The 12,310-nt window shown below is 38.9% G+C and overlaps 1 protein-coding gene across 4 annotated transcripts in view; it reads left to right on the top strand.

Annotated features, from left to right (window-relative positions):
- The window catches only part of SLC25A12 (solute carrier family 25 member 12), a 231,256-nt gene extending 224,320 nt beyond the window's left edge, over positions 1–6,936 (top strand). For 3 of the 4 annotated variants that reach the window (XM_063712448.1, XM_063712449.1, XM_054548619.2), the window contains 3 exons: positions 3,405–3,563; positions 3,691–3,781; positions 5,831–6,936. In XM_063712448.1, coding sequence (XP_063568518.1) covers positions 3,405–3,563; positions 3,691–3,781; positions 5,831–6,032 — 452 coding nt within the window. In that variant the 3' untranslated portion in view covers positions 6,033–6,936. 4 annotated transcript variants of the gene reach the window in all.
- The last annotated feature ends 5,374 nt before the right edge of the window (positions 6,937–12,310 follow it).

Raw genomic sequence — 12,310 nt, 5'->3', positions numbered from 1 at the left:
CCTGACTTATTTAAATATCACTTTTTCTCCTTTGTGGGATGTGCTGTAATTCTGATGAGAGTTAATTACATTTGCATAATGTGGATAAACAGCTTAATGCAGCTTAGCAACTCAGAGCCAAATTAGATCTGCCCATCTAAATTGGGCTTTCATCATTAACATGTTTCTTAGTTTCCTGTGCCCCTGAAACCTTGAGTACAGCCAAGCTAAGCATTAAGGTGGGAAAGTTTTTCCTCAAATCAGTTGCTTTGCTGTATCTCATGCTTATGCACAGATCTAGCATGCTCTTACTTTCTCTTTCGGTATATTGGAATCTACATGATTTGGCCGAAAATTGAGCTTTTGTCGTGAAGCTGTCCCTCTTCTTCCTACCATTGCCCTCATTAGACCAAAGTAAGCAGTACCCCTCAGCAAACCACCTTGAACTCAATTTTTGTATTTTTTCTAATCGTTAACACTTTGTCATTAGCCAGGTGTAGTGGTGCGTGCCTGTAGTCCCAGCTACCCGGGAGGCTGAGGTGGGAGGATCACCTGAGCCTGGGAGGCCAAGGCTGCAGTGAGCCGAGATGACACCACTGTACTCCAGCCTGGGTGACAGAGTGAGAGCTTGTCTCAAAAAAAAAAAAATTTTTTTGTCTTTTATTAATAGTTATTTGCATAATTGTTATCCTCTGTACTAGGCTAATAGCTTCTTGAGGGCAAGAGTTTCATTCTCTTCATCCTTGCCTTTCCTATGTGGCCAGTCTAATAGTAATAGGTGCTCAATAAATGTCAATAACATGAATGAAAACCTTCATGTCGTCTAAGATACCAAATTAGGCACAGAAGAGATTTCATTTGAAAGAGGAGCCTCATAAGAGCGGGGAGGTACTAAGATGCTTCCTTCTGACCTCATAGGTACAGCCTGACTCTTGAGTTAGGAAGGAGCTGACTTGGAATAGAAGGAGAGAACCAGGTGTCCTTGGCTGCACCAACACTCTGAAAAGACAAAGGAAGGAAGGGGTGCATGTTTGCTCTCTATACAACCAGTAATGAACCATTACAGAGCTCAGTGTGGCTCTGACCAGCCAGGCTTATGTTCACTGTGTGGCTCTTCCTTGCTGGGCTCATTCTTCTCTGGAGGCTCTGGCTAAACATCAGGACAACCTGAGCAGCTCCCGGAGTGTGCTGTGCTTGTTGTGTGGTAGGAGCCCTTGGGCCTGAGAGTGTTGCGATGGACCACGTTGTTCTTGCTTGTGAAGACAGGGATGACTTGTGATCATTAAGAAATGGCCCCAGGGACCTTACCGCCCTTATTTGGGGCCCAGCAAGTCCTTTCTCCTCTAGCGATGGTAATTTCAGTCAGTTTTGTGTTTAAAAGCCAGTAAAGTTACCTGCTCAGTCTTAGCAGTGAGTTGTTTGTAGCAGCCCCTTTCTGGTACTTACCAGTCTCCCACTTTTTTTTGTGTGTGTGTGAGACAGAGTCTTGCTCTGTCACCCAGGCTAGAGTGCAGTGGTACAATCTCTGCTCACTGCAACCTCTGCCTCCCGGGTTCAAGCGATTCTCCTGTGTCAGCCTCCCAAGTAGTTGGGACTACAGGCGTGTACCACCATGCCTGGCCAATTTTTGTATTTTTAGTAAAGACAGGGTTTCACCATGTTGGCCAGCACAGCTGGTCAGAGCCACACTGAACTCTGTAATGGTTCATTGCTGGTTGTATAGAGAGCAAACATGCACCCCTTCCTTCCTTTGTCTTTTCGGAGTGTTGGTGCAGCCAAGGACACCTGGTTCTCTCCTCCTTTTCCAAGTCAACTCCTTCCTAACTCAAGAGTCAGGCTGAGGCCTAGTGTGGTGGCTCATGCCTGTAATCCCAGCACTTTGGGAGGCCAAGGCAGGCAGATCACGAGGTCAGGAGATCGAGACCATCCTGGCTAACACGGTGAAACCCCGTCTCTACTAAAAATACAAAAAATTAGCCGGGCGTGGTGGTGGGCTCCTGTAGTCCCAGCTACTGGGGAGGCTGAGGCAGGAGAATGGCATGAACCTGGGAGGCGGAGCTTGCAGTGAGCCAAGATTATGCCACTGCACTCCAGCCTGGGCGACAGAGTGAGATTGTCTCAAAAAAAAAAAAGAGAGTCAGGCTGTACATGTGAGGTCTCAAACTCCTGACCTCAGGTGATCCACCCATCTTGGCCTTCCAAAGTGCTGGGATTACAAGCGTGAACCACCACACTTGGCCCAGTCTCCTACTTTTAAATGGGGGCAGCATTTGCCTTCCAGGCTTTTCCTTGTACATTCCAATCAACAACGAAAAACAGCCAGAGAAGAAGAGTCTAATTGTGGACAGGCGTTTGCCAGTGGTTGACTGAACCAAGTAAATATTTCCATGGAACTGTCAGCACCGACTTCTTCCCCATAGACATTTGATGTCAGTTTTCAGAATGAGATTATTTTTTCTAATTTTTACCAGTCAAGCTTTGCTAGCAGGAACTGAGAACATTCAGAAGTCTGCCTCCAAAGGCAGGCAGTTTACCTAGTTTCATCTGAATAGGGTGCAAGGCCATGCCAAGGGGAAGTATTTGCATTATTCTCTAGCAGAACCCCCTACAAGGCTGCCGGCTCCATTCGCCTAGTGAGGATACAGTGATATTCAGGCCAAATTGAATTTCTTCCCCCGGGGAAGATTATTTTGCTCCTTTGCTCTCTGTTTTGTTTTATAACTAAAAGGTGTGGTTGTGAAATCCATCTTCTGTGTCCTGCTGCTGATCAATCTCAGCATGACCCCAGGGAGCTCGGGCACAGGGGCCTCTCCCTGACCAGTTCCCCTGTTGTTTCTTAACTGGCTGCCTGGCCACCTCTCGCTCCAGTTGTAATGACTTTTGTCATGTAAGCATGTCTGAAAGGAGTCACAGTCAACTCTCAAGGTAGCCCTTCAAACAAGCGAGTGATTATAAGTATTGATATTCACTTCCCACACTACGACAAGAATCAGCAAAAACAGTAGTTTGGTGTCACATACATTTAGTGACTCACTAAGATGACATTATCACTTTTTTATACATAAAAATACTTGTATCTTATTTAAGAAAAAAAGGAGGTAAAATAATTGAAACTGAAAGGGAACGCTTGGGAATTGTCTTATTAATATTGCTACTTTTTTTGTTCCCTCTCACAGTTATTTGGGATCATGCAATGTAGAGTGATTTTTTTTTTAATTCAGGAAAAAAAAATAATTTTCCCCTGATCACACTGCAACAGCTAATAGGCTTCTATGCCCTTTTCCCATTAGTTGCCAGACATCTATTTAAAGAGTTTTGAGTTCCGCTCAAGTGATTGAAGTTGCAGACTCTGTAGTAGATGTTAGCAGTATTCCTATCTTTTATAAGGTACTCTAGATAAATTAAATGTGGTTTTCTCCTGAAAGGTGTCCCAGCTGCATCTCTGGTGACCCCTGCTGATGTCATCAAGACAAGACTGCAGGTGGCTGCCCGCGCTGGCCAGACGACATACAGTGGTGTCATCGACTGTTTCAGGAAGATTCTCCGGGAAGAAGGGCCCTCAGCATTTTGGAAAGGGACTGCAGGTAGGCAGGGGCTGGAGCCATACAGAATGGCTGGCTGGCTCTAGCGTCCTCCCCTGTGATTCAGTGGCTGTCTTTACCACATTTGTCCTGGTTTTAAGTCTCCCCTGCCCCTGCTTCTCTTTTTCAGCTCGAGTGTTTCGATCCTCTCCCCAGTTTGGTGTTACCTTGGTCACTTACGAACTTCTCCAGCGGTGGTTTTACATTGATTTTGGAGGCCTGTAAGTCAGCTGCTCAACTCCTTTACAAAGAAATCACTAAATCCAAAACAAATGTTTGTTATGTCTACAAAAGCATTGTTGCAACTCTTAGAAAATTGATAAGACAGAACCTTTAAGACCAATGCATTTAAAACAGCTTAAGAAGCATTTGTGTTAAGCAAGTAAAACTGTGACAGAGTGACATCGTACATAATATTAAGCAGCTGTTTGGGGGATTTTAGGGAATCAGCAAATTTTTTTAAAAAAGACAGGATATCCTCTGTTGCCCAGGCTGGAGTGCAGTGGCATGTTCTTGGCTCACCGTAGCCTCAACCTCCCGGGCTCAAGCGATCCTCCCACCTCAGCCTCCCGAGTAGCTGGAACCACAGAGGCATGCCACCACACCCAGCTAATTTTTGTACTTTTTTATAGAGATGGGATCTCGCTGTGTTGCCCAGGCTGGTCTCAAACTCCACCAGCCTTGGCCTCCCAAAATGCTGGGTTTTTACAGGTGTGAGCTACCGTGCCTAGCCAGGAGGCAGCAGATTAAAATGCTGTGTAAATAATTGTCTTTTTTCACGTAAGCAAATACTGAACTTCATGGCGTTCTCATTATGTGGATTTTATTATATGGCCCTTTCACAGAAGTAATGTAAATGTATACCAGTAACACTTTTGTGCATTTTATTTCAAAGTCCCAAGCCCTTTTGCATCTCTGATATTTCATTATTCACCACAATTTATTATTAGTTAGGTGTAGATGTTCTTGAAGCTAATTTACTGGAAAAGCCAATAGGTTTGAAGAGAGATTTTGCCCATGAATATAATCACTAGTGAGCTGTAGGCCAGAAATTGGGCTTCTAAAAGCTTACCACTTGAAGCTTGCACTGAGAAGAAGAATTACAAGTTGAATTTTCTGGGTGGGGAAGTTGTACCCAAAGCAAGCAATTATTAGCTTTTCAGCAGAAGACCAAGTACCATTCCTGAGTCCTCACATCAGAAACCTGTGAACTCCTCTGTGCCCAAAGGCCATATAGGGAATCAGCTGTTGAATCAAGTGGAGGGACCTATGCAAGAAATGTGAGGCTTCAGGCTTTTCCATGCTTCTTTCATCTTCTGTAAAAGAACTAAAGTGATTTCTCTCTTTTTTTTTTTTTTTTTAAGACGGAGTCTCGCTCTGTCTCCCAGGCTGGAGTGCAGAGGTGTGATCTAGGCTCACTGCAACCTCCACCTCCCAGGTTCAAGTGATTCTCCTGCCTCAGCCTCCTGAGAAGCTGGGACTAAGGGCGCCCACCACCGCGCCTGGCTAATTTTTTTTTTTTTTAATATTTTTAGTAGAGACGGGGTTTCACCGTGTTAGCCAGGATAGCCTTGATCTCCTGACCTCATGATCCGCCTGCCTCGGCCTCCCAAAGTGCTGGGATTACAGGCGTGAGCCACTATGCCTGGCCTATTTCTCTTTAAATAATTTAATTGATAATCTTTATGAGTCTACTGTATAAAAAGTTAACTTCTAAAGTTATGTCAAAAGAAAAAATATATACTTTAAAAATTACTTTCATATATGCTAAGTGCAGAAAATTTGGAAAACCATAAAGCATAAAAGAAAAAAACCAGCCTGGGTGTAGTGGCTCACACCTCCCAGTGCTCTGGGAGGCCAAGGCAGAAGGATTCCTTAGACCAGAAGTTCGAAACCAGCTTTGGCAACATAGCAAGACCCCATCTTTACAAAAAGAAAAAAGAAAAAAATCATCCATAATCTTACTTCCCAGAGAGTCTTCATATTTGAGTGTCTTTTCTTCTGACTTTTTTCCTATGGATTTGTTTATATATGTATACAAGCATTGGAAATAAGGCCATTTCTCTTGTAAATCAATTATGTAGATAAGTTGCTGTCAAAGCAGCTATAAATCATGACTGTGGTTTCTAGTCATGCAGCACAGGTGCCATGGAAATGATTGAGACAAACACTCTTCTTTGTGGCACATGGGTCAGACCAAAAATGTCCAGCTGTAAGCTGCCCTCATCCACCTTGAGCATGCTAACCATTGGCTTTTTTTCTGTCAACAGCAAACCTGCTGGTTCAGAACCAACACCTAAGTCACGCATTGCAGACCTTCCTCCTGCCAACCCTGATCACATCGGTGGATACAGACTCGCCACAGCCACGTTTGCAGGCATCGAAAACAAATTTGGCCTTTATCTCCCCAAATTTAAGTCTCCTAGTGTTGCTGTGGTTCAGCCAAAGGCAGCAGTGGCAGCCACTCAGTGATGAGACAACTGTTGAGTGTGGCAAAATGGCGCCTTGAAGAAAGAGGCCTAGGAGAGCAGCCCTGTAATGTTTCCAGTCAGCTGCATGGTGCTGACTGAGCTGAGGAGTCAAACTCTTCTTTCTATATGACATATACATATACTTGTTTATAAAATAATCATTTGCCCAGGGAAAAAACCACAACGCTGTTTCAAGCTTTAGTCTTATGTGTTGAAATGTTTTTGTAAGCCTTGGCATGAATTAGTGTTCTAGACTCTGCTTTGCACAGCTTGCACTTACAGTGATTGTACATATTGTACATCTTTGTACAGAGACATCTTGGCACCTCATCCCAACAAATCACATTTGTAGAAATGTAATGCGGTTCTGAGTGTCTTGAAATGTACAGAATGTTTGGAAGTGTTTTATTAAGAATCACACAAAAATAAATGTTTAAAATTAAATTCATTCTCTTATTGGTGACTTATGGAAATAAAGCATCAATATTGGATGTATTTAATTCCTAGTTTGTTTTCCATTCTGGAATAAAAAGGTATTTGCTGATAAAAGGCATAACGAGACATAGTGCTGATACCACTGAATAAGTGATACTTTGGAAAGATGCATGCCAGTGGATGCCAGAGGACCAGGCTAATGACTTGTGTGTGCTGATGTGTTTCCATTTGTATTTAATGTGTGTGTAGACCCTCCTCTGTTCATCAATCAAAAAGCATTTCCTAGGCAGCTCCTCTCCTGTCAGTGTGCATATAGAAACAGGGACATCTCCATCATTACTGGCTTAGTTTTGCTTTCCTTTGACACAGCAAGGCAAAGGCCAAGCTTTCAAAAGAGTAAAGGATACTTTCACAATTTCCCTTCATATGGATATGATTCCAGTCAAAAATAAAATGCACACTAAAATGTATACATGTAGTTGGATTTTTCTTCGTAAATATACTGATAATACTTTTTGTTCTGATTGACTACTGATTCCAAATAACTCATGATCAGGTTCGCCCTTTCTTCCACCTTTATAGAAAATAGAAAAATTAGTTTTAGAAAGGGCTAGCGCAGAGTGAAGGGAGGGAAGAAGAAAGAGAAGAAAAGCTCTATATGGTGATTTAGTGGGTCTAGGTTCTTACTTTGGAATCCAAGTGCAAACTGTTCTAAAAGTCACTCACCAAGGGCGTGATTACTAATTTGGATCTAAACATACATCTTGACAGCCACATCTACACTTTGATATGGATGTGATTTGATGTGCAGCATCAGAATTTATTTACCTTATCAAAGTGCTCTGAGAAGACATTATTGCTACTGCCAGTAAGCTGGGATATGAGAATGTATGCAAATATTTTCAAGAGGCGAGCCTGGAGACAGACCAAGTTACTTAGTATCCTGCACAGTGCTCCTCGATTGATGGCTGACAGCTCTGTGACCGCAACTGTAGGCTCTCTCGAGGCCCTCCAGGAACAAAAGAATTAGCTTTGAAAGCAAGTTATTTTCAAATGTATTAGATTGGTCTCATGGGAATGGAACAAATAATAATACAGTTGTTTTGCTACTACCACTTGTTAGAAATATATGAGTAGTCCATGGATATGTGATTACAAAAGAATCCTATGTATGTATCTAGAGTGAGATGGGAAAGTGTCCTGCTTACCCTCCGTCTACCTCCACCACTTCCTGGCCCAGAGGTCATCACTGCTGACAGGTTACAGCATGACTCTGTAGTCTGTTTTTCATAACTATATAAATATATGTACATATTCATATTTTAAAAACAGGATTATGTTATGTGTGTGTTATTCTGTGTCTTGCTTTTGTTTACTTAATGTGTTTTGGATATCTTTCCATGTCAGTTTATAAAGTTTTATTTTTAATGGCTGCATAGTATTTCATTGTATGGGTTATAATACTTTTCATAAATCTTCCCTTATTGATATTTATTCATTTTTTTCACTACTGCAAACAATGCTGTAGTGAATGGCAGACATCTTTGTACACATATCTTGAGTGCATGTGAATTTCATTAGGATAGATATTTGGAACTGGAATTGAAAACTTTTAAGACAAGCTTTACGTTTTTATACATATTGCCACATTGTTCTTCAAAAAGGAATTATTAACTTACTTTCCTTTTGACAGCATATGAGAATGCCTGTTTCTTTGCAACCTCAGCAAGAGGGATATTATCAGTCTTTTACATTTTCAGCAAATCATGATAGCTGATCATGGTTATTTTATTTTTCTAATTACTAGTGAGATTGAATGTCTTTTCATATATACTGGTCATTTGTATATTTTCTTATTGTGGAATATGGACAAAGTACACGAAACATATGCATGTATACAACAGATATGTACACACATACATATATATATTTTTAACATATCATAATGTACATACCATATGACCACCGGGTCAAGAAATAGAACATCTCCAGTACCTCAAAAGCTCCATGTATGTCCCTCCCTAACACAACCCTCTGTCCACTTTAACATCATCCCTACTCTTTGCTTTGCTTTTCTTCATAGTTTACCACCCATGTATATGTCTCTAAAGACCATATTTAGTTTCTGTTTTTGGAATTTATATGAATCAAATTATACTGTACACTTTTGAGACTGGTTTCTTTTGCTACGCATTATGAGATTCATCCTTATCATTGTATGCAGCCATAGTGTGTTTATTCCATTGTATGAATGTATTACATTACATATACTTTTTTCATTTTACTCTTGATGGACAATTTGGATTTTTTCCACTTTGGGGATATTTCAAACAGTGCTTCTATGGATATTTTGAACATGTCTTCTGGAGTTTGCGTCTTTAAAAGGACATATACATAAAGTGGAACCTAGGTCATGCCAACTGTTTCCCAAAGATTCTCGTACTGATTTACATTCTTCCCAGGGTGTATTGGCTTTTCCCCAGCCCCCCAATCTGGTAGATGTATAATGGTATCATATTGTAGTTTAAATGACCATTTTCCTTATATGGAAAAAAATATGAAAGGTGTTCTTGAGGCTGATCACATTTCATATATTTTTTGGCCATTTGGATTTCATCTTTGGTGAATGAAGTATGTTAAAGTTTGCCCATTTTTCTCATTAATTTGCAGGTGGTTCTTTATATATTCTGGATACTACTCCTTTATGAGTTGTGTTGCAGAATCTTTTCCCACTTTGTGGCTTGTCTTTTCACAATGTTTATAAATAGATTAACATTTTAATTTTAATATCTTCAAATATATCAATAGTTTTCCTTTGCGGTTAGCTTGTTTTTTTTTTTTTGGTCGTTATGTTAAAAATATAGTTAATATTCTCTTGTTACATGCTTTGTAGTTTTGCCTCTCACATTTTGGTTTCATCCCACTTGGAACAATCTTCAACATATAGTATGAGGTAATTTTTTTGCTGTTTTAGGGCTAGTCTGTTGTGCCAGCACTGTTTATTGAAAAAAAAAAAAACCTTCCTTTTCCCATTGCTTTGAAGTGCCTTTTCTGTTGTATATTGTCAATATATGCAAAGATCTTTTATGGGCTCTTTATTATATTGGTTTTTTCCTGTGCTAATGTACACTCTCTTCATTACTCCATCATCTTCAAAAAAATTTTTGATATAGTATCAAAGTCCTTTCATGTCCTTGTTATTCATCAACAGCTTGTGGCTCTTCTTGGTTCTCTGCTCTTCTTTATATATTTTAGAAATAGCTTATCACGTTTCACTAAAAAAAGCCAAACACATTGAAAATTTGATTGGAGTTGCAATGAATCTATAAGCTATTTTGGGAGAATTTATATCATAGTGGGCCTTTCAATCCATGAACATGATATATTGCTAAGTCCTTTTAATGTCTTAATAAAATTTTATTAATCACCAAGAAGGTCTTGTAAATCTTTTGTTACATATATTCCTAGGTATGTCATATATTTGGATGCCATTATAAATATATTTTTTGGAAATGTCATTTCTGGTATGTGGGAATATAATTCAGTTTTTTCATAACATTGGAAGCCAGTTGTCTTACAGAATGCCTCACATTGTTTATCTGATTGTTTCCTCCTGGTATCATCTGACGTATTCCAGTACAATAAACTGGAAGTTAGTCTAGCAGTACAGTTTTCTTTCTGACATCTTTACTGAAGTATTTACAGAGCTACATAACCATCACCACAATAAAATTTTAGTGCATTGATATTATGCTCCAAAATGTAAAATGTATCACTTTATACTCCCACCAGTAATGGATGAGTGTTACAGTTTCTCCACATCCTTACCAATACTTAATTATTGACTATCTTATTATAGCTCTTCAGTGGGTGTGAAGTGATACCACATTGTGGTTTTAATTGCATTTCCCTAATAACTAATGTCAAGCATTTTTTCATGAGCTTATAGACATCTATGTTTCTTCAAATCTTTTATCTATTTTTTAATTGGAGTTTGTCTTTTTATTATTGAGTTGTAGTAGTTATTTATATGTTCTGGATGTGAGTCCTATATCAGATTTGCAAATATTTTCTCCCAATCTGTTTTCTTATTGGTGTCTTTTGAAGCACAAAAACTTAACATTTTTATTAAGTTCAATTTCCTGTTTTTGGTGTCATCTAAAAACTGGTTAAACTAAGGTCATGAAGATTTTCTGTTTTCCTTGAAAAGTTTAATATTTTAGTTCTTACATTTAGGTCTATGGTCTATTTTGAGTTAATTTTTGTATATGGTATGAAGTAAGGATTTAAATTCATATTATATATGTGAATATCCGATTGTCTAATTACTAATTTTTTTTTATTTTTACTTTTTGTGGAGATGAGGTCTTACTGTGTTGCCCAGGCTGGTCTCAAATTCCTGGCCTCAAGCAATCCTCCTGCCTTGGCCTCCCAAAGTGCTGGGATTACAGGTGTGAGCCACTATGTCCAACCTCAGCACCATTCTTGAAAGGCAGTCCTTTCCTCAGTGAATTGCCTTGATGTTCTTTAATCAACAATAAATTGACAATACCTGTAAGAGTTTATTTCTAGACCCTCATTTCTGTTCCATTAATCTGTATCACTATACTTATGCCAGTATCACAATCTTGATTATTGTAGCTTCACATTAAGTTTTGAAATAGGGAAGTGTAAATCCTCTAACTTTGTTCTTTTTCAAAACTGTTTTGCTTATGTTGGATCTTTTGTATTTCCATGTAAACTTTAGGATTAGCTTGTCCATTTCTTCAAAAAAACCAGCTGTTCTTTTTTTGATGAGGATTTTGCTGAATTTATAGATCAATTTGGGAAGAACTGCCATCCTAACAATCCTGAGTTTTCCAATCCACACACTTGGGATCTCTAATTAGATCTTTAAAATTTCAGTCATGTTTATATTTTTCAGTGTTCAGGTCTAATACCTCTGTTAAATTTATTCCTAAATATTTTATTTATTTTTTTGAGACAGAGTCTCGCTCTGTCACCCAGGCTGGAGTGCAGTGGCATGATCTCGGCTCACTGCAACCTCTGCTTCCCAGGTTCAAGCAATTCTCCTGCCTCAGCCTCCTGAGTAGCTGGGATTACAGACACACACCACCACGCCTGGCTAATTTTTGTATCTTTAATAGAGACAGGGTTTCACCATGTTGGCCAGGCTGGTCTCGAACTCCTGACCTTGTGATCTGCCTGTCTCAGCCTCCCAAAGTGCTGGATTACAGACATGAGCCACCGTGCCCGGCCCTTAATTATTTTATTTATGATGTTTTTATTAATGTAATTTTCTTCATTTTCAGATTGTTCATTGTTACACAGAGAAACAGCTGATTTTTGTATATTGATCTTGTATCTTACAACCTTGCTGAACTCACTGGTTTTGATAATTGGGTTTTATTTTTATGTCTCTTCTTTTTTTTTTTCTTGTTCCTTTCTTTCTCCTTTACTGCTTTCTTTTGTGTTAAAAATACATATTTTATAGTGTTCTATTATAAGTTTTTTGTTTTAACTATTTTTTGGAGTTATTTTCTTAGTGATTTATCTAGGGGTTAAAATATATATCTTAATTTATCACAATGTACTGATTAATATTAGTTCTGGAAAATATATTCCAGTAAGTTCCAGTAAAATATAAAAATGTAGCTCTAATATAGCTCTATTTCTTTCCCTCCTTTTGCTATTGTCATATATATTACATTTGTATATATTATAACCACACAGTAAAGTTTCATAATTACTGTTCCTTGCAGTTGTATTTTAAATCAATTAAGATAAAAAATATATATGTAGTCTTATATTTACCTATGTATTGCCTTTATAGGTGTTTTTCAT

This window comes from Pongo abelii, chromosome 11 (genome assembly GCF_028885655.2).
Source record: "Pongo abelii isolate AG06213 chromosome 11, NHGRI_mPonAbe1-v2.0_pri, whole genome shotgun sequence".
NCBI classification, from domain to species: domain Eukaryota; kingdom Metazoa; phylum Chordata; class Mammalia; order Primates; family Hominidae; genus Pongo; species Pongo abelii.
Note: the sequence above shows the minus strand (reverse complement) of the source record. Positions and strands in the feature narration are given on the sequence as shown.